The 26,703-nt window shown below is 41.2% G+C and overlaps 1 protein-coding gene across 1 annotated transcript; it reads left to right on the top strand.

Moving 5' to 3' along the window:
• The first annotated feature begins 18,362 nt into the window (after positions 1 to 18,362).
• Positions 18,363 to 19,331, top strand: LOC149451135 (uncharacterized). Its single transcript, XM_089690939.1, has one exon. It carries the CDS (start codon positions 18,363 to 18,365, stop codon positions 19,329 to 19,331), a length of 969 nt encoding a protein of 322 aa, XP_089547065.1.
• Positions 19,332 to 26,703: the final 7,372 nt, after the last annotated feature.

Below are 26,703 nucleotides of genomic sequence, written 5' to 3' on the forward strand. Positions count from 1 at the left end.
AACTGAAAGTAATACTTAGTACCAAGCAGTAGTGCTATATCAAAGAGAACAAGCACCAAACCAAGTAGTAAAGGTAAATTGTCACTGTCACGGCTGCCACCAATCTGTCACGGCTCCAACCCACAAGCACAAGCCCACAGCGACTAGCTAACCGAGGCGCACAAGTGCGGCCATGACTTGAGGTAAGAAGGAATAAGGAGGACTTAATCTGAATATATATAAGTATATAAGACCGGCCGTGATATACTTTCACAGCCCGCACTACCTTTGGCCATCACTAGAGGGAGACTCCACTCCAATCCAGCTGGCTGACCACAGACACAGGCAGACACGAATCTTATATACAATCTGGTGCACACTAAGGGTTGAGGAGCAGCCTAGCAATCTCACACCCTTGTAGCATTCCTTCAGCTATCCTACAAGCTAGAACCCCGGTGTTAATCACTCTTCCACTGTCCACACCCCCCCACACCAGACACACCAAAAACGATAGCTTGCCACCACCCAACAGTTTTACTGGCCTGCTGCTCCACCACACACACACAGATCTCTGTCTGGCAGACCTTTTACCTTTACAATCTGCATGCAATCTGCCAACATGCAGTGCAATTGCATACAGATTGGCAATTAACTTGACCGAGCATATAAAGACACTGCAATACAATACAATACAATCTCTCTGGAGATATGAGCCCGAGCTTAAGTACCCAGAAGTCACTTATTAATTTTATGATTTAATATCCCGAAAGTGGGCAGTGCATAAAATATGTACAAAGTATAAAAAGTTACAGAAAATACAAGAAGACACACAATTGGCTAATGACTATAAAATTAAAGGGAAATAAAAACAGAAATAAAACTTTTACCAAGAGTTATCCTGCGACTGGAGCAAGTCAGAGAAAGTCCGCAATCCGTCAGTCAATAGAACTGGCTCCATACGAATCACAACATCCATATCCCAGGTCCTCAATTTATGGGAATATGGACATAGGCTGGACATTAGCCCTTGGCCAATCAACTCTGGGGGGTGTTCCTGTACCAGCCCACAGGACGTTCTGGGTACTGAAATGCCCAAAGTCGATTGGACCAGGAACAGTTTGAATCACCAAGTCAGGGATTGAATTTCCGACACCAGCGCATCAGTCCGATAGCGACAGTACCAATCACTGTTCACCTGTCGCAACTAGGCACCATATAACCATTTTCTGCATTTCTTTGGGATCCTACATAGTCTACAAATACAGTTTTACATGCAGGTGTAGCCTACAGTGTATCCAATCAGAAGGAAGTATTTTCATCTCTCTGCAACTAATATTTTAGCTTTTATGAGAGATGAAATATATTCCTTTGATCTGCTGATATACTCCAAAGCTCCCAGACACATCAGAACCACCTCTGGTCTCCCGCTGTGTCATGAAGCTGAACTGTCTGAAGCCTTTTCCTTCCAGATTTCCCAGAAGGTGACAATTCTTATTGGCATCTAGGTGTCACCTCCTTCTAGAGGAAGTTCTGTCCCAGAGGAAGTACTGTATATGATTGTATAGCCTTTTGTATATTCTTGACACAGCATGATTTAGATCAGGCACTAAGATCGTTGGCTAGTTAAAAGTTACACAAGTCAGGTCTGTTTTGACAGACCTGTGCATGTATGGTTATACATCAGTATCTCAGCAGAGGGAAAGGCAAAGTCTCTTTCTTCATATTGCTGTAGCCAAGCACCTGGTTACATAAGGAATGGATAAAAGTAGATTATCCTTGATTTACTAGTGTTTATATTGAAATAGGGAGATAGTAAAAGTGCAAGTTACTGTATAGCATTAAGAACTACTGTGCTTACATTTTTCGCAAACTATTCCAATGCACCATTGTAACAAGAATGACATAAACCATTGCATGTTTGCTGATGGTCTCTGTGTCACTTCCTCAAGGAATTAGTCTGAGCAGGGGGATGGGCAGAATTTATAAGACCGTAAATAATTTCCTATATACTTTAGGTTCCCTCTGTCCACAAGTGTGCTGTACATTCCCTATAGTTACTTCATGAGTTATCTACTGCATTTAGCACACTTGCGCTATATCTTTTCTTTCTTCTCCTCATTCCATTCAAAGATGGTTTTGTAACAGTGAATTCTCCCACCCGGAGAGTGGAGATGAGGGCTTAAGCAGGCCATAGACGTGGGGAAAATTGGCCATTTTTTTTTTTTTTTAAGTTGTAAATCAGTCGTTCAGACGGTCGATGTTGCCACTAATTAAAAAAAAAAGTCGGCGGGTTTTAGTCCTGTCTACGGCCATCAATATAATATAATATATAAGATAATAGCAGTGTCCCTGCATAGAGACCCGCTATTATATTTGACAGAAGAAATAGATTATGCAGAAGAAGAAGAAGAGAAACAACATTGTATCTATTTGTACTTGAATAGAAACATCTGTATCCAAAATGCATACAAATAGATACAATGTTGCAATTTTTTTTCTTCTCCGTCTTCTTCTGTTAAATCTATTTCATCTTCTCTTTTCTTCTATTCTTCTTCTTGATATTCTATTTCTTCTTCTTCTGCAAAATCTATTTCTTCTTTTTCTTCATAGTCAATTTATTGTCAAATCGGCCAGAGGAATGGCCGATTTGACCATAAATTACCACGAAAATTGGCCGATCTAACAAATCGTCCCAGGATTTTCCGGCTTGGACGATTTTCTTTTCTTTGATCAGCCCAGATGTCCCTATCCAAACATAGGGAGTCTGATGGAGCAATACTCCCCACTGTGCCATTGTATTCTGATAGTGGGACTCCTTTTCTGTCAGAACACACTGAGTGGCAGCTGCAGCCGATTGGCAAGAGTTTTCCAACAGTTCCTTTTGACAGAAGTAGATTATCAGATTGACATCTGTTGAGCGGGTGTCAGGGCTTGGACTTGAACCCAGGAGCTCTGCTGTGTCTGGTAGTAACTCTCTTCTCACTGAGCTACCATGGGACAGCACTCTGCCTGATCCATTGGACAGTCCTGCCTTGTGCCTTGTTTTCTGCTGAACCTTGAACTATTTGCTCCTCCCATGAACTTAATGATTTAAGCCATGTCTTTGCACTTTCTGTTTGCCACATTATTGTGCCTTCTCCAGCCAATATCTCACTCTTGTATTTCCTGCTGCCATCCATACTTTTTCTACCACTCTTTACCAACCTTTGGCTTGTTCCTCAACTACACTTTTGCCCAATCCCAACCTGCAACCACTTGTTACCGACCTTTGGCTTGTTTACTGACTATGCTTCTGTTTGATTCCTATAGCTGCTACTGGACCCTGGCTTGCTCACCTCCTGGTGGAGTGATCAGGAGCTTTGGTGAATTCCAGTTATCGCTTATACCAGGGGTCCTCAAAGTGCGGCCCGCCGAGGACATTTACCTGGCCCGCCGACAGGGGCATATTTGCCGCGAGGAAGGGACACTAAGTACAGGGGCGGGCAGGGGGCTGCTCTATCTTACCTGTCCCAGTCCCACGACAATCCAGTCCAGGAAGTGCTGCTCCTTCATTCACACCGGCCACTCCCTCGCTCGATGTTCGCACTGCCGCTCGGCTCCGCCTCCTCACCGGTGATTGGGCGCCAGAACTGTAGCTCAGGAAAGGCACACAGGCGGGCAATCACCAGTGAGGAGGCGGAGCCAATCGTCCCCGCGAACTTCGAGGGAGGGAGAGGCCGGAGTGAAGAAGGACAGCTGACAGGTAAGTGTGCCATGCAGATGGTGCTGCTGCAACCAGGTATGCTGGCTGCAGCAGCACCATGCTGGAACAGGGGTCAGCAAGTTAAGTGTCATTGGTGTCAGTGGGAGGAATAGTGCCCCATCATTGGTGTCACTGATACTAATGATGGGGCATTTTTCCTCCCACTGAAACCAATGATGGGGCACTATTCCTCCCCCCACTGACACCAACAATGAGGTACTATTCCTCCCCCCCACTGACACCAACGATGAGGCACTATTCCACCCCCCACTGACACCAATGATGGAACACTATTCCTTCCTACACTGACACCAATGATGGGGTACTATACCTCCCACTGACACCAATGTTGAGACACTATCCCCCCCCACTGACGGGGCACTATTCTTCCCACTGACACCAATGATGGGACACTATTCCTCCCACTGACACCAATGATGAGACACTATTCCTCCCACTGACACCAATGATGGGGCACTATTCCTCCCACTGACACCAATGATGGGGCATGATTCTTCCCACTGACACCAATGATGTGGCACTATTCTTCCCACTGACACCAATGATGGGGCACTATTTCGCTCTATAAGACACACTTGGGGGGAAATGTCTGTGGGTCTTATGCAGCGGCCGGCCCAGTATTCCCGCTGCCGTTGTATGTCCGCAGTCTCTGGTCATCTCCTGTACTGTGTCCGTAGTCTCTGGTCATCTCCTGTACTGTGTCCGCATTTGTTCATAGTTTTTTTTTTAAACTATAGTCCTGCCCTCCAACGGTCTGAGGGACAGTGAACTGGCCCCCTGTTTTAAAAGTTTGAGGACCCCTGGCTTAGACCCTGCAATTCAGGTGAGCCCATGTCATCTGCCAGGGTGATCTGCTTGTATGCCATGCTGCTGGTTGGTTGGAGATTTTCTGCTGCTATAGCTATTGGTCTCTGAGCCTGATTCCAGACCATGACAGCAGGAATAGATGGATCAAAATTAGAGCCAAAAAGTATTGTTGCCCTGTAGGAGGAAAATGAGTCCTTGGCAGGATCACCAGATAATAAACTTAATCTTGATCTTAATCAGCATGAAATTAGAATTTTAGGTGCAGTATGTATTGTTTAAAATATTTATACTTGTATTGTTTTTTAATTGAAAAAAAGTTTTTCACAGTACATCTAAAGCAGGCAATAGAGGATTCAAAAACTGATCGTTCTGTCAATTGAAAAACAAAAATGGAGCATACAATTGTGCCATCATTTGTTTCAATTTTCAAAATAAAATCCAGCATGTTGGATCAGGCATTTTCGATTGCGATTGTGTTGCAACTGGCACACTAATGATGGGAAAAATGAAAGACCAAGAATTTTTGTTTGGTTTTCAACTCATCTATGGCCTTCTTTAGTCTCTGTATCAGTATGTACAATGGAATAGGGTACCAAAAATGAAATGAAATGCCTTCCCCATGTGGAGCCTGTCCAATCTTGCCCTGCCTCTACAAATGCACAGCTTTCTTCATAAACTGCAGAAAAATATTTGTCTTCATTCACAATATTCAGTGACTTAGGTCTTATGCACACTGGACGTTTTTGCTATCTCTTCAAGATGCCTTTCCTCCTGGCAGCGGTGTTTTGTCAGGAAAAAAACTCTTGGTGCTTGTAAACAGGAGTAACACATTTAAGTGCTTCAAGTGCTTGGGCGTCAATTCAATTACTTGGCCACAATAATAATTTAATCTGGCCTCTGAAATAAATGAATGCTCAAGGACTAAATGCGCCTAGTGCTAATGTGCCTTTAGACACGTTTACAGGCACCAAGCATTTTTTCTGCCAAAATACAACTTCTCTGGAAGTGCTGGTAGTGGGTTTTTGTTTCTGCCTCTAAACGCCCCTGCCTCTAAACTCCTGTGTGCATTGACACATAGACAAACATGCAAGGGCATTTAGAGGCAGAAAAATAAAAATGCCAGACACCCCTAAAAGCAGCCTCAAAAACATCCAGTGTGCATGAGGCCTTAGAGTATTCTGCTCTCTTGTTTCAACAAGTTGGCAGTTGGTACAAACTTATAACATTCTCTATTCTTGGCACTGGGGAGTGAATCCAATAAATCCTTAGAGATTTTAGTACCATGATCGTTTTGCTAAACATTTCCCATGTGATTCTAGTCTTACTGAGTCATTCTCCAGAAAAAAAACCATTTACTGCACTAAACCCTGATTGCTGAATACTGGCTGATACAATAGCAGTGATGGATGATGTTTTTCTGTACACAGCAAAGATTTAGTACACAGTTGATTTTGACTCAGCAGTTTAAACCGCAACTCCGTATTTGATGGGATGTCTTGGTGTAGCAACATGCATGAATACCAAACTCTCGCTGCTTACTTGAAAATAAAAATGTGCCCCTTCTCCTTTACTGTGCTCAAGAGAATAAAAATAGCGCATCATTTCCCCTGTAATATGGAAATACCACACCACATTTCATGGTCAGGGGGCTCAAATGACTCTGCAGGTGGAATCTACAATTTGATATTGGTACAGCCCTGCAACCTTATGGGTTACTATAAAGAAAGGGTCTCAAGCAGATATAGGATTTAAGTTAAAAAAAAAAAAACTTAGTTTACCAACAAAGCTGTGAGATTTCATGTACACAGGAATTGTGACAGCAATATTTCCTGGTGCCACATGTAGTTTTTTTTCTTAGATATAAGATATATTGCTGAGATTATTCCAAACTCTTCTATGATCCAGTTACATAAAATCCTGTAGAGAGTAGTAACCCATATAGGGATGGTACTAAAATCCCTAACATAATAGCCACCAGATAAGCTAGAATGGGACATTAATGGCATTCCAAACATACATTTTATCATAAAAAATTTTATTTTGTTGGATATTCCATAAACAGATATTCAAAGTTAAGATGTTGCTGCTGCCATTTGGGGGACATAGCACCAGCAAAGCTTATTTGGTGTATTCTATGATCCAGCTCCAGAATTGGTGTTTCACCCTCTAAAATTTATACAAAGATTTAGAAAAAATATTTTTATTGGGGTAACAAGTAGTAGAATCTGGTGTTATCCTAACAAACATAAAAGAGGCCAAAGGAACAAAATTATCAGAATACATCCCTTTTGGCTCTAGTTTTTCTTATTTTTCCAGAATTTTATCATTTTATTAATGCTAATTCAAGAGATAAGTTCATCATTTTCATTCATTACAATGTCAATTTTGGATTACTTTACTTACTATATCTGTTTTTCATGGCAGAAAATAATTTTTTGCCAATTTTATTTTTTTATGGTTATGGAGGTTAAGGTTAAAATGGTGTTTTATGAATTTCTAAAAAATCTATTTTAATTGTTTAGCAAACAAACATTTAAAGAGAACATGTCACAAAATTTGAAATGCTTACTTGCTTGTTTTTCCTGTTTTACATTTTTTTCTAAATTCACCTTCAATATGCCTTGGAACTTGCTATAAAATATGATTATTCTAGGAGAGTCATTCCCTAGCACAGCAGACTACCTTTTCTTGCACTTCATAGCCCTTACCTCTTCTAATTGCTCTCTGTGCTGATTCAGCAGATCCACTCCCCTCTCCTTCCTGCATAACCTTTTATGCAGCTGCTAGAGAACTTGAATACTATAGAGTCACTAAAGCAACAACTCTGAGTCTGTGGTACTGCTGACGTCACATCAAAGATGGCAGCACCTAACAGCAGCATTAGAGTCTTTGGATGTCTAGACAAGGCTTTTATATGTAAAAAAAAAACCTATAAAATATGATAAATGCAAATTAAATCTTTAGGATTTTTGTTGGAACAAATTGCCTGGTGACAGAGTCTCTCTAATATATGGTGCACCAATGACAATAGTTTTACAGAGCAGTATTGACTTTCTAAAGTGAGGACATGCAGTAGCTTTTATCATTTCAAATGTGGGAGGGGGGATAATTCACTTAGCTGACTCATTCTGTTGTATGCAATTTGAGCTTGAGTTATTGGACATTAGAAATATGAGGGTTCCTCAAAACTTTCCACACACACAAAAAATAAAGTAAATATTATATATATAATTTATATGTATACTTTTATATATATGTATATATATATATAAAAGTAATAGCCTTTTTTTCTGTAACACCAATATAGCTAGGCAGCTGAAAATCTAACATTTAAATTTTAAACATCATAAATGTTCATATATAGTATTTCAGATTTAATGAACTGTAAAAATGAGAACTTAATATTATCTTACTTTTTTTTTAACAAAATAAAATAAATACATTAAAAAATAGTATATATTGAAGTAAATCTAGTACTATGATAAAACTCAATGTTGCAATTTGAGAAAATCTGCTTGAACTAAATGAAACAAAACTGAAACAAAAGTTTCAGTTATTGTGTTGTGAAATTTCAAAATTATTTTCTCTATAATGCCTATAGATACAGAAGTAATTGAAGGATTGTTTTAAAGTGCTATTACTGTCTGTTCTGAATATATAAATACTTTAGTGTGCATGATATGGCCACAGGTTCACTTTAAGATTGCTTTCCACACTATTACAAGACTTGGACTTATTGTTTTATTGTGATTAGTCTATAATGTGAATAAACTTTAATAGCTGGAGTTCAAATTACATACTGTACATCTTAATGAATTAGGCACCCCACTACCAGCTGGTGTGCATATACCCATACCCTCTTTTGACTGAGAAAGTCTGGCCTATCTCTCTAGAAATTTCAGAAAGCACTGTAGAATTTGAGTTATGAGTGTACCCTGTATTAAAATATTACCTGGCAAGTTAAAGATTTTGTTTTGTTAAAAAATATTGATAGAACTGATTAGTTTGTTGTAAATTTTACAAATACCATAGTTCCTGTTTAAAGCAGAATACCACTTCCAATTGTAAAAATAATGAAATGCCCATTGAATGAAAGCCAGCAGTATTCAGGTGCGCTCTCTATGAAAATGGGTTGCTGCCAATTTCAGCTCTAAAGCCTTTTTTTTTAACAGCACTGTAAAAACAAACACCACTATATACATATATATATATATATATATATATATATATATATATATATTGCTAAAAAAAATTGAAGAAACACTTTGAAAACACATCAGATCTTAATGGGGAAAATCTCATGCTGGATATCTATACTGATATGGACTGGGTAATGTGTTAGGAAGGTAAGGATGCCCCATTGTTTGATGGAAATTAAAATTATCAACCAACAGAGGACTGAATTCAAAGACACCTAGAAAATCAAAGTGAAAAAATGATGCAGCAGGCTAGTCTATTTTGCTGAAATTTCACTGCAGCAACTCAAAATGGTACTCAGTAGTTTGTATGGCCCCCACGTGCTTGTATGCATGCCTGACAACGTTGGGGCTTGTTCCCAATGAGTTGACGGATGGTGTCCTGGGGTATTTCCTGCCAGATCTGGACCAGAGCATCACTGAGCTCCTGGACAGTCTGAGGTGCAACCTGGCGGTGTCAGATGGACAGAAACATGATATCCTAGAGGTGTTCTATTGGATTTAGGTCAGGCAAGCATGAGGGCCATTCAATGGTATCAATTCCTTCATCCTCCAGGAACTGCCTGCATACTCTCGCCACATGAGGCCAGGCATTGTTGTGCACCAGGAGGAGCCCAGGACCCACTTCACCAACGTAGGGTCTGACAATGGGGTCTGACACCTCCATTAACTGATAGCTGATGATTGGTTAAGCAAATGACAGAAGAGAGCCCTGTGTTAGTAAACAACACAGAGCTCCCTACATAGAGCAGTGATGTGGCTGTTATATTTTCTTCTTGCGAAGCAGGGAGTAATATCAATCACATTGCTTAGAAAAAACAGCACACACTACATACTTTACACTTGTTAGGCACACAGTTAACCCCTTGATTTTCCTCAGATGTTATCCACTTTCTATCCATTGACATATTGTATAGTGTGTATTATTAGCACTGATCACTGTATTAGTGCCATTGGATATGTCAGTGTCATTTAGTCAGTACCCACAAAGTGTCAGATAGTGTCAGATTGCCCTCCACACAATCACAGTCCCACTATAAGTCACACCCATTTTCATTTGAGTACAGTGTTGCATGGCTGAGCAATTACCAGTTAAAGTAGCTCAGTGGTGAATAGCAAGAAATGGCCTTGTCATGTAGGGGGTAAAAGCTTCTGGAGTTTAGGTGTGTGTGTATATGTATGTGTGCATGTATGTATGTATGTATGTGTATATGTATACTTTATATACAGTGGATATAAAAAGTCTACACACCACACTCCTGATAAAATGTCAGGTTTCTGCGATGTTAAAAAATTAGACAAAGATAAGTCATTTCAGAACTTTTTCCACCTTTAATGTAACCTATAAACTGTACATCTCAGTTGAACAACAAACTGAAATTGTGTAGGTGGAGGGAACTAATAATAAAAAACTAAAATGTTATGGTTGCACAAGTGTGCATACCCTTAAACTAATACTTTGTTGAAGTACCTTTTGAGTATGAGTTTGTCAGCTTGGCACATCTTGACTTGGCAATATTTGCCCACTCTTCCTTGCAAAAACACTCCAAATCTGTCAGGGCATTTTAGATTGGATTCAGGTCTGGGCTCTGGCTGGGTCATTCCAAAACTTCAATTTTCTGCTTGTGAAGCCATTCCTTTGTTGATTTGGATGTATGCTTTGGGCCATTGTCATGTTGAAAGATGAAGTTCCTCTTCATGTTCAGCTTTCTAGCAGAAGCCTTAGGGTTTTGTGCCAATATTAACTGGTATTTGGAACTGTTCATAATTCCCTTTTGACTAAGGCCCCAGTTTCAGCTGAAGAAAAACTGCCCCAAAGCATGATGCTGCCACCACCATGCTTCACTGTGGTTATGGTGTTCTTTTGATGATGTACAGTGTTGTTTTTGCGCCAAACATATCTTTTGGAATTATGGCCAAAAAGTTCAACCTTGGTTTCTTCACACCATATCACATTTTCACACATGCTTTTGGGAGACCTCAGATGTGTTTTTGCTAAATTTAGCCAGGCTTGGATGTTTTTCTTCGTAAGAAAAGGCTTCCGTTTTGCCATTCTACCACATAGCCAAGACATATGAAGAATACGGGAGATTGTTGTCACATGTATCACAGCCAGTACTCACCAGATATTCCTGCAGCTCCTTTAATATTGCTGTAGGCCTCTTGGCAGCCTCCCAGACCAGTTTTCTTCTCGTCTTTTAAACAATTTTTGAGGAACGTCCAGTTCTTTGTAATGTCACAGTTGCACCATATTTTCTCCACTTGATGATGACTGTCTTCACTGTGTTCCATGGTATATCTAATGCCTTTGAAATTCTTTTTTACCCTTCTTCTGACTGATACATTTTAACAATGAGATTCCTCTGATGTTTTGGAAGCTCTCTGCGGACCATGGCTCTTCCTGTAGGATGCGACTAAGAAAATGTCAGGAAAGACCTACTAGAACAGCTGAACTTTATTTGGGGTTAATCATAGCCACTTTGAATGATGGCAGGTGTGTACTGATTCTGATTCAGCTACATCCCCAGTTATGAGAGGGTGTGCACACTTATGCAACCGCATTATTCTAGTTTTTTATGTTTACTTCCCCCCCTAAAATATTTCAGTTTGTTGATCAACTGAGTTTTACAGTTTATAGGTCACATTAAAGTTGGAAAAAGTTCTGAAATTAGTTATCTTTGTCTCATATTTTTACATCGCAGAAACCTGATATTTTAACGGGTGTGTAGATTTTTTACTTCCACTGTGTGTGTATATGTATATATTTCTTTATCGTATGTCACTGGACACACAGCAGGCTATTCATGACTATGTAGATTATAGGCCACATAGGTGGATGGCCACTGTAAGTGTTGCTGTGCTCTTGGAGCATACCTGAAAGTCCAGAACGGTTTAATTAGAGAACCAGGGATGTTCATCAGATCCATTCAGAAGGCTTTGAGCTAAAATGGATGGTACCTGAGCCTTTCTGGATAAGGAGAAGAATCCTCGAGGTTTTGCCTGTAATGCAGCCTTATGGCGCTGGACCCACGTGCAGATAAAACCCTGTGAAATTTTAAATGTGACCAGGGCGCTTCCAGCGGGGTGTTATACGGGTTCAAGGCAGTAACCCCTCAGCATTGGGACTGAGTCCCTGAAGGTTTGTATGATAATGCCCGCTGTGATGGGTGAAGGTTGGTGCCTGACAGAAGTCAGGGACCTGCAGCAGGACTGGTAAGATATCTCCTTTTTTTCCTTCTGTAAAGAGAAACAAACAAAGCTCTAAATTGTAGGGAAAAGGAGAGGTGTTGGGACTGTGAGTTTCCACCGGGGGGGTGCTCACTGTTGTTCCCCAGATGTGCTTGCTCTCTTTGTTTTCGGCCACTACAGGGGAGTGTGGCCTGAAAAGGAAGTCGGCCATATTTTGTTTATCTAGAGGCCAGGACACACATGGGCTGCTGCTGAGATATCTCCTGTGGCCGGGACACAGAGCGGGCTATTCAGTAGTGCCACGTGAGTACTTCCCTGAGGGGGGAGCGTGGACCAGTCAGTCAGGAGCCACCCTAGGTGGCTCATAAGGCAGCATTTGCAATGACTGTTTTTTCAGCACACTACTTGCATAGCTGTATCATGGTGATCTCTGTTACTAGTGGAGGTGCACAGGTTTGCGCTATCTAAAGTTATGTCTTCCAGAATGCGGAGTGGGGGAGGTGCAGCAGGAAAGGGCACTAATGTACCACCGCGAGGTCCTGAGGAACCTAGCTGAAGGTTCGCTGTAATATCCTCTCCTGACAGGCCAGAAGCAACTGGGCAGTCATAGCTGCTTCGTCTGTCTGGCATTGTGGCTTCTGCCTCCACATATGTAACCAAGGATGATCTTGCTTCAGCCTTAGAGAGTTTAGAAGATAAAATCGCTGGGATGACTGCATCAGTTTCTCAGGGGACTAAGAAGCGAGATAGATCCCTGTCACTGGAACCACCAATCCTGAAGCGGGAATGGGTGGAGCCTGAAGATGAGGAAAAGCTGGAGGAAGGTCAGGCAGAATTTCTGCCTGAGAAGTCACAGCCTGAGGAGAAGCAGGAGGTCTCTGCCTCCAAGTCTCAGAGATTTTTAGTCCAGGACCTCATTGATATGGTAAGGTCTGGATTTAGGCTACCTCCAATAGAAACCTCTGAGGTTAAATATTCTTCCCTGGGCTCTTTGAAGCCTTCACAGAGCGCTCATTCTTCCCTGGGCTCTTTGAAGCCTTCACAGAGTATTCAGTCAGGCCTTTCCGGTGCATACTCTTCTGGAGCACATTATGTATGCTGACTGGGATTACCCAGACAGGGTTTTTGTTCCACCAAAGAGGTTTTCTGTTTTGTACCCCATGGAACAAAAGTTTGTTAAGAAATGGGGGTTGCCTGTAGTGGATGCAGCTGTTTCATCCCTGAATAAATCTTTAACATGTCCTGTGGTTAATGTACAGGTTTTCAAGGACCCAGCAGATAAGAAGCTGGAGTCTCTCCTTAAGGCCTCCTTCTCCCTGTCAGGTTCTGCCGCACAGCCAGCTGTTGCAGCTATTGGCATTTGCCAGAATTTTTCTGACCAGGTCAAGCAACAGATTGGAAGACCATCAGTGCAGGGATAATGCTTGGCCGAGGATTTGGAGGATGTTCCACATACTTTGTGTTTCATGGTTGATGTTCTTAACACCTTCCCGCCCGGCCTATAACAGATTGACAAATAATACAGTAGTAAAAAAAGTTTCAACACAATAACCTCTTCTAATGGGAAACCAGATCACAAATTGCTGATTAAATCACCGACTCACCATAAAATCTATGGTGGGGTCCTCAAAAACCAAGCCAGAGCCAAAAGACAGTTAGGAGATCAGTGAGACCCCGTCAAAAAAAGGTTTTAAAAGAGAACCAACAGCGGTGTGAATGAGATTAACAGCTTTATTGAGATCACAAATAGGTAATAAGGTTAGTAGGCCAGGAATCCTCCATTGACTTTAAAATAAGGTAAGATAACATTATCTCCTTAAAATCAGACCGGGGCCACGCACATATTCATACAAAGTGCTGAGCAACTACCTTCTGTCTTAAATGAGCATAATTAATGAGTCTCACATAACGGGTTAACCCGCAATCAGCCAGAAAGGCAATGGCAGGGCTCTGGGGATCAGGCTCACCAGGTATACCTGATAACCTACATAATGATAACAATCATCATATATGAACATATGGGTTAAAGGAGGCTAGGTTGGAACCTGATATGGGTTGTATAATTGGTACAAGTCCGAGCCAATGACCACTGCAAAAATGTATCCCCGTGGCTAAAGCATAGGTGCACAGGTATAGGCAGTTAGAAATGCTCACAGCCCAAGGTTAGCCTGGTTACAGGATACATGTGATAGTAATAACATCCAAAGATGAAGCCAAATGAAAGTTAAGTGTGTCACTATAGTTCCATAGAGGTGAGGCTGATGGCCGTGAATAAGGCAATATTAGACTTGGTACACAAGGCGTGGCAACAGCCGCATAAGCTGTGCCCGCAGGCTCTCACCACTCCATATGATATAGTGGATCTCCTTGGTGGTATTACGATCACCACATAGATTGCAGAGTGTGAAGTAACTTGCATCTCATCCGGAGAGACAATTACAGCCTCCGATATCCCTCCGGGTTAGGTAGATAATCCTCTGGTTAAGAGTGCTCAAGGCAGCAGTCTTGGGTAGTAGAGCGGAGGTGGTGTTGAAGTTGCCACCATGCACAGTGCAGTGTAAGGTGGGTACAAGTGTTACCACCAGTGTGGGCGTGGCCCGGGACTAGCTGACACTGCCTACGTCAACGCATTTCGCCCATGTGAACGTGAGCTTCGTCAGGACATAAGGGACTAATTCAACCAATAGCAGTGGCCAGGGGCGGTCCCAAACTTAAAAGGACAGTACACTGATTGCTCAGACCAATTGTTACATTTAAAAAGTAGGGAAAGGTACAATCAAAGACAAAGATTTATAAATTCAATAAATTCAATACACAGACCAGAGACACGGTCCATTCTCTATAGCATTGTCTGTTAATCTGGATATATTAACCAATGGGATTCACAAAGGTGATTTATCATGAAGACAAAGGAGGAACTGAGCAGAATGATGGATATCATGGTTCAAGGAACACTTTTAAGCTCATTTCATTGTTGAGCCGCAAGGGCGCCACGGTTTTGAGTTTAAAAATCCATCTCTTTTCTTTCTTTAGTAACACAGTGTTAAAGTCACCTCTCCTAAGGGATAAATTAAGAGCATAGAAACCCTTTCCTCTCAGACCTGTTGTCTGACCGCCATGAAATTCAACAAAATGTTGAGCCACTGGTGTATCTTTGTTTAACCTTATACTTTTTAAATGTTCACCCACCCTAATCCGAAGTTGGCGTTTAGTTTTACCCACATAATATTTTTTACAGGGCCATTCAATAATATAGAAAACTCTAGTGGTGGCACAGTTTATAAATTGTCTTATTTGATTTTAAGTTGATAATGTTATCTTACCTTATTTTAATGTGAATGGAGGATTCCTGGCCTACTGGCCTTATTACCTATTAGTGATCTCAATAAAGCTGTTAATCTCATTTACACTGCTGTTGGTTTTCTTTTAAACGTCTTTTTTTGAGGGGGATTCTCACTGATCTCCTAACTGTCTTATAGCAGATTGACGGCCAGGCAGGACACTCCTCATTGTGACTGGGCGTCATGTGACGTCCTGTCAAAACAAGCTACTCATGCGGCTACAGGGCCGCACAACGGTGTGATCTGTCACCGGCTGTGTCCACGGGACACAGCTGATGACATAACACTACACTGGCCCGTTGCCAATGTCATGTGACTGCTGTGACGAATCACAGCAGATCATATGTCAATTGTATACAATGGATGACTTCCTGTTATGCCATCGATTGTATTCAATTATGTTGTTAGCTGTGACTGGTCAAAGCAGTCACATGATACAGACAGGTTCAATCACAGCCCATCTGTATCATATGATGAGCTTTGCCCAATCACAGCTAATCACAACAAAAGACTGAATGAATCAGTTTCATTCAGTAACAATGATTGCAATTATCAATGAAATACATTGATATTAGCAATTTTATTTATTACAGGTACTTATATAGCGCTGTCAATTTACGCAGCACTTTACATATATATTATACATTCACATCAGTCCCTAACCCTCAAGGGGTGTACAATCTAAGGTCCCTAGCTTACATTCATACATACACATACTAGGGACAATTTAGACAGGATCCAATTCACCTACCAGCATGTCTTTGGAGTGTGGGAGGAAACCAGAGTACCCAGAGGGAACCCACGCAGGCACAGGGAGAACATGCAAACTCCAGCCAGGAGGTGCTGTGGCTGGGATTAGAACCAACAACCCTAGTACTGCCAGACGGAAGTGCTAACCATTTAGCCACTGTGCTGCCCGTCAGTAATCATAATGTGTTGAAAAAAAAAATCCTGATCACTTGCCCAAAGTAGTTCAATGTTACTATGTATTGCTTTGGTCGCAATGTGTTGAAAAAAAAAATAGTAAAAAAAAAAGAAAAAATAATGTAATAAAACAATAATAGAAAAATTAAAAAAAAGTACAAATTAAATTATCATTATTATTGGGTTTTTTTTTACATACTGTCACCAGTCAGTGTCTCTGATCACTGCCACACCAGTTATATAATAACTGTGTACTGGACTGGTGACAATATGTAAAAAAAAACATTTGATTTCTACATTTTCCAAAAAATTGTAACAAAAATTTGCAACCTCCAAAAAACTCACCATGTCTCTTACTAAATACCTTGAACTATGTATTTTCCAAAAATGAGTGATTTTAGGGGTATTTGTACTATCCTGGCGTTTTCGGGCCTCAAGAAATGAGATGGGTCGTCAGTACATCAGGATTGATGAATTGTCAGATATATATACCTTGGTTTGTGGACTCTATAACTTTCCTACTGACTAAATAATATACACTAATTTGGGGTATTTTCACCAAAGAAATGTAGCAGAATATATTTTTACCTAAATTTATGAAGAAATATTATTTTTTTGCAAAAATGTACAACAGAAACAAAGAAAAATGCAAATTTTTTTAAATGTTTTAGGTTTTTTTTTTAGGTATTTAGCAAAAAATAAAAAACTCAGTGGTGATTAAATATCACCAAATTAAAGCTCTATTTGTGTGAAAAAAATTATACAAATTTCATATGGCTACAGTGTCGCATGACTGTACAATTGTCATTCAAAGCGTGACAGCGCTGAAAGCTGAAAATTGGCCTGGGCAGGAAGGTAGTAAAAGTGCCCGGTATTGAAGTGCTTAAGGATTCATTTCAGCAAATTTCTCGCTTGGCCCTCTTGTCAACGAACATGCACAGAGTTTTGTGGCTGAACAGTTGGTCAGTAGAACTGCCATGCAAAAAATTGTTGGCAGGTTTTCCCTTTCATGGGGAACAGCTGTTTGGAAAAGATCTGGATAAATATAAATAATAGATTTCAGGGTGTAAAAGAACTCTTCTACCCTCTAAGAGGAAATCCAAATGCCCTTCTTTTAAGCTGTCAGGAGCTTCGGTTGTTGGGCCCTCATCTACCAGGCAGTCCTTTTGCCACACACAGGTCCCAGCCTCCAGAGGTAGATCTCAGAATTAAAACCCAAAAAGGCTCTGGATGCAAAAGTCGTCTAAGACAGGTCCAAAGTCCACCTCCTTGTGAAGGGGTGCCCCCACTTGTTCGGGTGGGGGGAAGACTTTTGAATTTTGTGGGTGCATGGAGGGCTCTAGCACAAGGCAAATGGGTAATTTCCATGATTTTGCTGGGGTACAGGCTAGAATTTCAGGTATTTCCCTCTCCCCGGGTTCTAAGATATAATGTACCAACAAATCCAGAGAGAAGAAGAGCTTTATTTCAGGCACTCTATTGCCTATTGGCTCATGGAGTAATCACAGAGGCTCCAGCGGATGAAAGGTTTCAGGGGTTTTATTTAAACCTGCTTACAGTCCCAAGACCAAATGGGGATGTCAGGCCCATTTAGGACTTCAATGGGGTAAATCAGTTCCTAAATGTCCGATCCTTTCGTATGATATTGGTTTGGTCAGTGGTGGCCTCCCTACAAGAGGGAGATTTTTTGGCATCCATAGACATCAAGAACGCATACCTGCATGTACCGATATTCATTCCTCACCAAAGATTTCTGCAGTTTGCAGTATGGGCTCAGCATTTCCAGTTCATAGCACTACCATTTGGGCTGACCACAACTTCCAGAGTTTTCACAAAAATTCTTGTTCCGGTGTTGGGGCTACTCAGAACTCAAGGAGTATCAGTTGCAGGTTATCTAGACAATCTCTTGCTCAGAAATCGGTCGGTGCCAGATCTGAAGCAGGATGTGGTCCTTATGATGAAGATACTGGAATAGCTGGGCTGGGTGCTCAACCTCAAGAAGTTGGTCCTGAAACCAATACAGAGCCTGGAGTATTTTGGGATGGTCCTGGACATGGTTCAGGCAAAGGTATTTCTGCCTCCAGGGAAACGTTGCGCCTGAGGAACAAGGTTTGCAGTTTGAAGGCCAAGAGGTATCCCGCAATTTGCCTCTGTATGAGGTAGATGGGGAAGATGGTGTCCTCATTCGAGGCTATTCCCTATGCTGAATTCCACTCCAGACCCCTGCAAAGGTACATTCTGTCTGCGTGGAACAAAAATATTCCAGCCCTGGATTACTGCATATCTCTTTCTCCAGAGGTGCAGCAGAGCCTGAATTGGTGGTTGATAACTCACAATTTGGAGAAGGGAAGATCCTTTCAGCCAGTGGTGTGGATTTTGGTAACCACTGATGCAAGCCTTTCAGGTTGGAGGGCCATTCTGGAGGAGACCACAGTTCAGGGAACATGGCTTCCTTGGGAAAGGGTTCTTCCCATCAATGTCCTGGAATTTCAAGCAGTGAGGCTGGCTTTGAGATATTGGACATCCCGGCTTCAGGGTTGGTCTGTAAGGATTCAGTCCGACAATGCCACAGCAGTCGCATACATCAACAACCAGGGTGGTGCCAGGAATCGAAGTGCTCAGGAGGTTAACTACATTCTGACCTGGTCAGAGAGATATGTTCCAAGTCTGTCAGCAGTGTTCATTCCAGGTGTGGAAAATTGGCAGGCAGATTATCTCAGTCACCGGAAGTTGATTCCAGGGGAATGGGCTTTGCATCTCAATGTTTTCAAGACAATATGCCAGCAATGGGGTTGCCCAGATGTAGATATATTGGCATCCAGGTTCAACAACAAGGTCAGTCTTTTTGTGTCCAGGATAAGGGACCCTTGCACTGCAGGGGTAGACGCCTTAGTGATTCCTTGGAACCAGTGCTCACTGATTTATGCCTTTCCTCCAATCCAGCTGCTGCTGCGTCTCTTATGCAGGATTCGGGAGGAGTCTATTCCAGTGATACTGATTGCTCCAGCCTGGCCCAGGACAGCTTGGTACGTGGACATAGTGAAGATGGCAGTAGACGGGCTGTGGGCCCTGCCATATCAGCCAGACCTGTTGTCTCAAGGTCCTATATTGCACCCAGATTACAGTCACTAATTTTTATGGTGTGGCTATTGAAACCCAGATCCTGAAGGATTGGGGAGTGTCGAATTCTGTCATCCCCATCATGTTGGGTGCTAGAAAGGAAGTTTCTAGGAATATTTATTACAGAACCTGGAAGGCTTACATTTCCTGGTGTGAAGTTCACAAATGGCACCCATGATAGTATGTGATTGTCAGGATTCTGTTTTTTCTTCAAACGGTTGAATAAGAATTTGGCTGTTGGTACCATTAAGGGCCAGGTTTCAGCATTAGCTATTTTTTCCAGGGGCCCATTGCATCTCACTCTTTGGTCTGCACTTTTTTACAAAGAGTGATGAGTATGGCTACTCCTGTCAGGTTGCCTTTGTGTCCTTGGGACCTGAACTTGGTTTTGGAGGTTTTGCAAAAGCCACCATTTGAACCTATTGGAGAGATTCCACTGGTCCTGTTGACTCGTAAGGTGTTGTTTCTAGTGGCAATCACTTTTGCAAGAAGGGTTTTGGAGCTGGCAGCTCTATCTTGCAGAGAACCATTTCTGGTTTTGAATCATGATAGGGTGGTGCTGGGACCTCATCTGTGCTTTTTACCAAACGTGGTTTCTGGTTTTCATCTCAATCAGGACATAGTTCTGTCTTCATTCTTTCCTAGTCCACAGTCAGCAAAAGAAAAATCACTGAATACCTTGGATGTGGTCTGTGCTGTAAGGGTTTTCTTGAAGGTGACAGCATTGGTCAGGAGGTCAGATGCTCTATTTGAGCTGCCAGAGGGGCCTAGAAAGGGGCAGGCTGCATCTAAGGTAACTATTTCTCATTTGATCCGCCAATTGATCATTCAAGCCTATGGTTTGAAAGGTAAAGTCCCACCCTTTCGGGTGAAGACACACTCCACTAGGAGTGTAGGGGTATCTAGGGCCAGGGGCGGACTGACCATTTGGAAGCTCGGGCACTGCCCGAGGGCCCGGGGTCAGTAGGAACCCCATGAGATGCCCCATGGTACCTTTTTCATAGGCTTTTTTGAGTTTGGGCAAGGACACAGGGGCCCCATAATCCCCTATTGCCCGGGGGCCCCATGAGTTGTCAGTCCGCCCCTGTCTAGGGCAATCCGCCATCAGGCATCAGTGGCTCAGATTTGCAAGGCCGCTACATGGTTTTCAGTTCACACATTCACAAGATTCTACCAGGTGGATGTCAGAGCTGCAGATAAATCTGCTTTTGGCCACAATGTTTTATAGATCCCTGAGTAGGTCTTGACTGATTATTATGGTGTCGCCCTCGCCTCAAATGTCTTATTGCTTTGGGACATCCCACATAGTCATGAATAGCCTGGTCTGTGCCCCATGATGTATGATAAAGAAAATTGGATTTTTTCTACATACTTAAATGTAAAATCCTTTTCTTGGAGTACATCATGGGATACAGAGGTCCCACCCCTCTTTCTGGAATGCCATTGCTTGCTACAAAAATGTAGGTACTTCCTGTATAGGAGGGGTTATATAGGGGAGGACCTCCTCTCTGATTGGTTGGCCAGTGTCCATTCACCTGTCGGTGGACTATAACCCATTTAGTCATGAATAGCCTGCTTTGTGTCCCGTGATGTACTCCAAGAAATGGATTTTTACAGATAAGTATGTAGAAAAAAATCCAATTTTTTTTATGTAACAAATTTTTTATTAGTCAAAAGTAAAACACCTGTCAATTACATTCCAATAAATTGACACTCATGATACAGTTGTCAAATAAGGTGTCTGCTCAATCAATAAGTATAGTAAATATTAACACAGAACATAGTATATAGTCCCCTATAAAAAAAGGAATTGCAGTGAGGTATGGCCAACACCACCAGGGTGTAAAGAGAAGAACAGGAACACTGGGGGGGGGGGGGGGGGGTGAGGAGTATGCGAGGGTGCCACGTCCAAGGTCACCAACTGCAGTGTATGTGTCAAGATGTGTCAAGATGCAAAACAGCCTTGTTGCCACTCTCATCAATTATGTATGCTTGATCATTAGGTCTTGTTTTTCCAAGTCTATAAAGAGAGTCAAGATAGACCAGAGGTTGTTAAATTGTATTTGCCTGTCTCAGAGTTGCTCCATGAGGCTTTCCTAGTGCATAAAGTGAGAAATGTTTAAAAAGCCATTCTTTACTAGTAGGAGATGATTTCTTTTTCCAGTGCCTCAGAATCACTGCCCTGGCTACTGCTGGGGCTTTCTGACCCTTATGGGAAGCCTTAGAAATTATAAATTGAAATGTTATAGTAGGGATGGGAAGAATGGATTTTGGTCAATAGGAGATGGTAGAATAAGGAAATGGTATGGTCCATTTTTTCATTTTCATGTAGAGAATATCTAGTTTAGCTACATTTCTTCTCAAAAATATTACAAGCCTGGGCAATACAAACCAAATTACAACCAAAGCACAGATTACAGTCAGTGAAAGGAGCATGTCAACAGGAAAAAATAAAACATTTACAAGACTTAATAAGCAGAAGTACACTAAATCTGAAAACTCATTGGTGTTTAATGAGGCTCAGTCCAGCCTTGTAAACCCGATGAAAGTGATAGATTACACTAAAGTAAGCCAAGGAAGCTTCAAAGCTTATCAGTCGCACAGTTAAAATAGCTAACAACAGTGGTTCCTGCCAATCAGCATCAAGGGGCCCCCCGGACTGACTTTACATTTTGTGCATGAAAAACCTCTTTAAGGGACACCTCCATCTTTCTAGGACTTCAACTATAGTACATGTGAGCTCTGCTGTATTGTATTGTATGTGGGTGTATAATTGCACAGTAGGAGTTTCAGATTTATTTTTAGATGACTAAATTGGGTTGTTTGTTGTTTAAAAGAGCCATCTAAGTAATCTGAAAAGTAAGGAAGCCATCCTTTCTTGAAATAAAAGGGTTGGTGTCATGCCCCACCTTCTAGAGGACCATAAACTCATTCTGGTCAGTAACAGATATATTAAAAATAAATAAATAAAAAAGCAGCCATAACAAATAGCCAAGACTTTGGACATCCCATAATCTGAGCACAACACAAATTTTCCCACCATTCATGCCTTTCATAGTATGTCTAAATGCAACCACTAAAATGTCATGTAATCTTTAACATGTTGGTGAATTTCAAAAGTTTTTAATTTATATAAATCTTCAGCTCTTATTAAAAAATACTTGTTGATCCTGCCATGATAATACCTCCTAACTTTAGACTTTCATATGGAAGAAAAGCCTGAAAAGGGGATAATGCAGTGCTCACATTTTACATTATTATACAGGATTTACATTTTATATTATTTTTATTTATATTATTATATATTTTATTATATTATTTTATTATTGACTACATGGTGCTAAAAAGGGGATAATGCAGTGCTCGCATTTTAGGTTATTATTATTTATATTATTATATTTTATTTTATTATTGCTACATGGTGCTGAATTGTGGGAGTGGTTTACGTCCACATACGGTATACATTGCTCGTGTTTTCTGCAGTCTTTATACTACTACCTGTGCTGTTTAGCAACTATTGAAATAAGAAACATGTTGGTCAGGAGTATATAACAAACAGCACAGCATAAAGATTGCAGTAGTTGAAATTAAGCAACAGTGCCCCTTACATTGCTGGTCAATGGATGGGAAAGAATGATCTGCTGGTGGTCAGTGGGCGGAAAATGCCTGGTGTCATTAGTTAGTGGGAAAAAATGCCTGACATCATTGGGCAGTGGGAGTAAACTGTTTAGTATCATTGGTGATTGGGAGAAAAATGCCTGGTGTTATTATTCAGTGTCCCATTAGTGGCAGGAAAAATGGCTCTGGTGCCAATGGAAGTAAAGAATGCATACACGTCAATGGGATAAAAAGCTTACTGTTCATTGTTCAGTAGGAGGAAAATGCCTGGCTTCATTGGTCAGTTGAAAAAAAATGCCTTGCACCATTTTTCTAGAGGAGAAAATTGCCTGGCACTATTGGTTAGTGTGGAGGAAAAATGCAACAGTGTCAGATGGATGGAAATCTTGCAATTTCATCAGGGATGGGCCAAATTTTCATTCATGTGTGGCCATCTCTGTTCAAGAGAAATCGATCGTTAGACCAACTTCAGTCAAAAGGGAATATTAGAAAACTTTTGTCAATCAGCAGTTGTGGGTGGCTGATTAATTGCAGCCTCTGATCAGTGTATTCTGAGAGCAAAGAGTCCCACTGTCAGAATACAATGTCCCAGCGGTGTAAATTACTCAATTGTTTGTGTGGATGGAGGAATCAGTCCATTTATTTTCCATTCATTTTGTTAGCTAAACAAAAAAAATAGTAATCATCTATGGCCAGCTTTAGGAGGCGGAGATATATGACTTTAGCATCAGTGAGAGTAAGAAATGCCCTGGCATGAGACGGAAGAAAAACAGTCCCCAGAGTCAATGGACCATTGGCTCCTCCTTAACATTTAGACCCCAAGTCAGTCCCCTTCTTAATATTCAGACCAGGGCAGTTGGGAGAGATGCAACTCTGTTAACCAAAAATCATTGGATCTGCTGCCCTCTACTGTCTGTATTTGTAAATTCCTGGGCTGCTTATATATCATGTATGCACTTCCTATCTCAGGGTTGTTGGTTTGAAAACCCCAGAAGAAGGAAGTGGAGGGAGAGAGTCTGAGACCATGTCCTGCCCATGAAAAGGCTGCTGCTAAATCCAGGCCAGAAGGAATTAATAGGCAAATGCCCCTGTGTTTAATAATTGTTTATATACAGTATATATGTATATATAAATATATACAGTTAGGTCCATATATATTTGGACACAGGCACAATTTTTGCTTTTTCCAGGAATTTACCAAACCATATTCAAGCTATAGTTATATAATGGATATGGTCTGAAAGTACACACTCTCAGTTTTTATTTGAAGGTATGTACAGTACATCCAAATTAGAGGAAGAGTTTAGGCATAACGGCTCTTAAGAGTAGCCACCCCCCCTTTTTCAAGGGACCAAAAGTAATTGGACAATTGAATCAAATGCTGTTCCATGGCCAGGTGTGGGCTACTCCTTTGTTATTTCTTCATCAATTGAGCAGGTAAACGGTCTGGAGTTGATTCTTCGTGTGGTATTTGCATTTGGAATCTATTGCTGTGAACCTACATCATGCATTCAAAGGAGCTGTCCTTGCAAGTGCAACAGGCCATTGTAAGGCTTCAAAAACAAAACAAATCCATCAGAGAGATAGCAGCAACATTAGGAGTTGCCAAATCAACAGTTTGGTACATTCTGAGGAAAGAAGAATGCACTAGTGATCTCAGCAACATAAAAAGGCATGGATGTCTACAGAAGACAACAGTGGTAGATGATTGCAGGATCCTCTATATTGTAAAGAAATACCCATTCACAACATCCAGAGAAGTGAAGGACACTCTCCAGGAGGTGGGTGTATTATTGTCAAAGTCTACAATCAAGAGAAGACTTCACGAAAACAAATACAGAGGGTTCACCACAAGGTGCAAACCATTCATAAGCCTAAAAAATAGAAAAGCCAGATTAGACTTTGCCAAAAAACATCTAAAAAAGTCAGACCAGTTCTGGAAAAGCATTCTTTGGACGGATGAAACTAAGATTAATTTGTACCAGAATGACAGGAAAAATGTGTGGAGAAGTTTTGGAACAGCTCATGATCCAAAGCACACAAAGCCATCTGTAAAACATGGTTGAGGCATGGGCATGGCTTCCAGTGGCACTGGATCATTGGTGTTTATTGATGATGTGACAGAAGACAGAATTCTGCATTATTTAGAGACATAGGAGTTTATTTACTAAAGCTGGAGAGTCCAAAATCAGACTCCCTCCTGCATATAAACCAATCAGCTTCTAACCTCAGCTTGTTCAATGAAGCTTTGGCAATGAAACCTGGAAGCTGATTGGTTTCTATGCAGAAGTGAGTCTGATTTTTGAACTCTCCAGCTTTAGTAAATAAACCCCATACTGTCAGCCCAGATTCAGCGAAATGCAGCAAAGTTGATTGGACGGCTCTTCACAGTACAGATGGACAATGATCCAAAACACACTAAAAAAGCAACTCAGGAGCTTTTGAAGAAAAAGAAGCGGAGTATTCTGCAATGGCTAAGTTAATCACCTGATCTCAACCCAATTGAGCATGCATTTCACTTGCTGAAGGCAAAACTAAAGGCAGAAACACCCACAAAGAACAACTCAAGCTGCAGTTAGCACCTGGGAAAGCATCAGAAAGGAGGAAACCCAGTCTTTGATAATATTCATGGGTTCCAGACTTTAGGCACTCATTGCCAGTAAAGAATTCTCAACAAAATATTAAAAATTAACATTTTATTTATGATTATATTCCTTTGTACCAATGTACTGTATTTATGTTCAACCCCTTGAATTAAAGCTGAAAGTCTGCACTTCAAATTCAATTTGATTGGGTCATTTTAAAGCCAAAAGTATGAGAAGTGTGTGTGTGTGTGTGTGTGTGTGTGTGTGCGTGTATATATATATATATATATATATATACATTTAGAAAGACTGGTGAAAGAAGTATGACTCTTTGTTATCTTACATATACCAAATGATTACGTGTCCCCTCTGGTCTGGGTTTCTAGAGCTAGATTTAGCTTAGGGCTCAATAGCTAGCATAGACTAGAGCCAGGTTAGACATCTGGTGGCCACTTCAGGTAGATTAGAAACTACTAGGGACTAAGATGCAGAGTAGATGCTGAGTTCTAGTACCACACCATGGTTTTGGCTGGTGAGAATCTGTGTTCAGGGCTGGTTGGAAAATGGTTGGAGTATCTCCCCATCACTGCTGATCTTGTCTTCAGGTCCCTGACTCAAAGACGGATGCCACAATCATCCTGGGGGGTCACTGTAACTAGACTTTGCTGTGACATTCATCTGGAGGTATTTTTAAGAAATACCTACTGTATATATACCTGGGTATATGTACATAATTCCACCAGGACTCTTGTTGGGTCTTTTGCCATTAACACCTGTTTGTACATTGAACGTACTTGTATGTACTGTTATTAATCTCTTCTTATATAAAGCCTGTATTATCTGAATACTGGTGCACATCTATGTGCTTATGGTTAATGGTATTTGTTAGTTGCAGCAATTCCTTTGCTCCTAATTACTTTGTTTAGATTACTGGTTCATTTCCTAAGAAAGGAATGCCCTCTGTTAGCACAGGTCCTGTCCTGTGTGGAGACACTATCAATTTTATTATCATACCCACTCTTCTACTTTTTTACCTACAGGTGCAATACCCTGTTTGGGGAGGGCCATTTCTCATAACCCCTACAAAAGAAGGCTTCAATAATGTACACACCAGGTAAAATTCTGAAACTGACTGGTACCACAAAACACTGGAAGTAGGGCAGGAAATACATGCATAAAAG

Source organism: Staurois parvus, unplaced genomic scaffold (assembly GCF_062004578.1).
Source record: "Staurois parvus isolate SC_StPar_1 unplaced genomic scaffold, SC_StPar_1.0 ptg000548l, whole genome shotgun sequence".
Classification (NCBI taxonomy): Eukaryota; Metazoa; Chordata; class Amphibia; order Anura; family Ranidae; genus Staurois; species Staurois parvus.

Excerpts from the sequence above, each read along its gene's own strand:
- LOC149451135 (XM_089690939.1), top strand. The coding sequence starts at position 18,363 with ATGGGGAAGATGGTGTCCTCATTCGAGGCTATTCCCTATGCTGAATTC.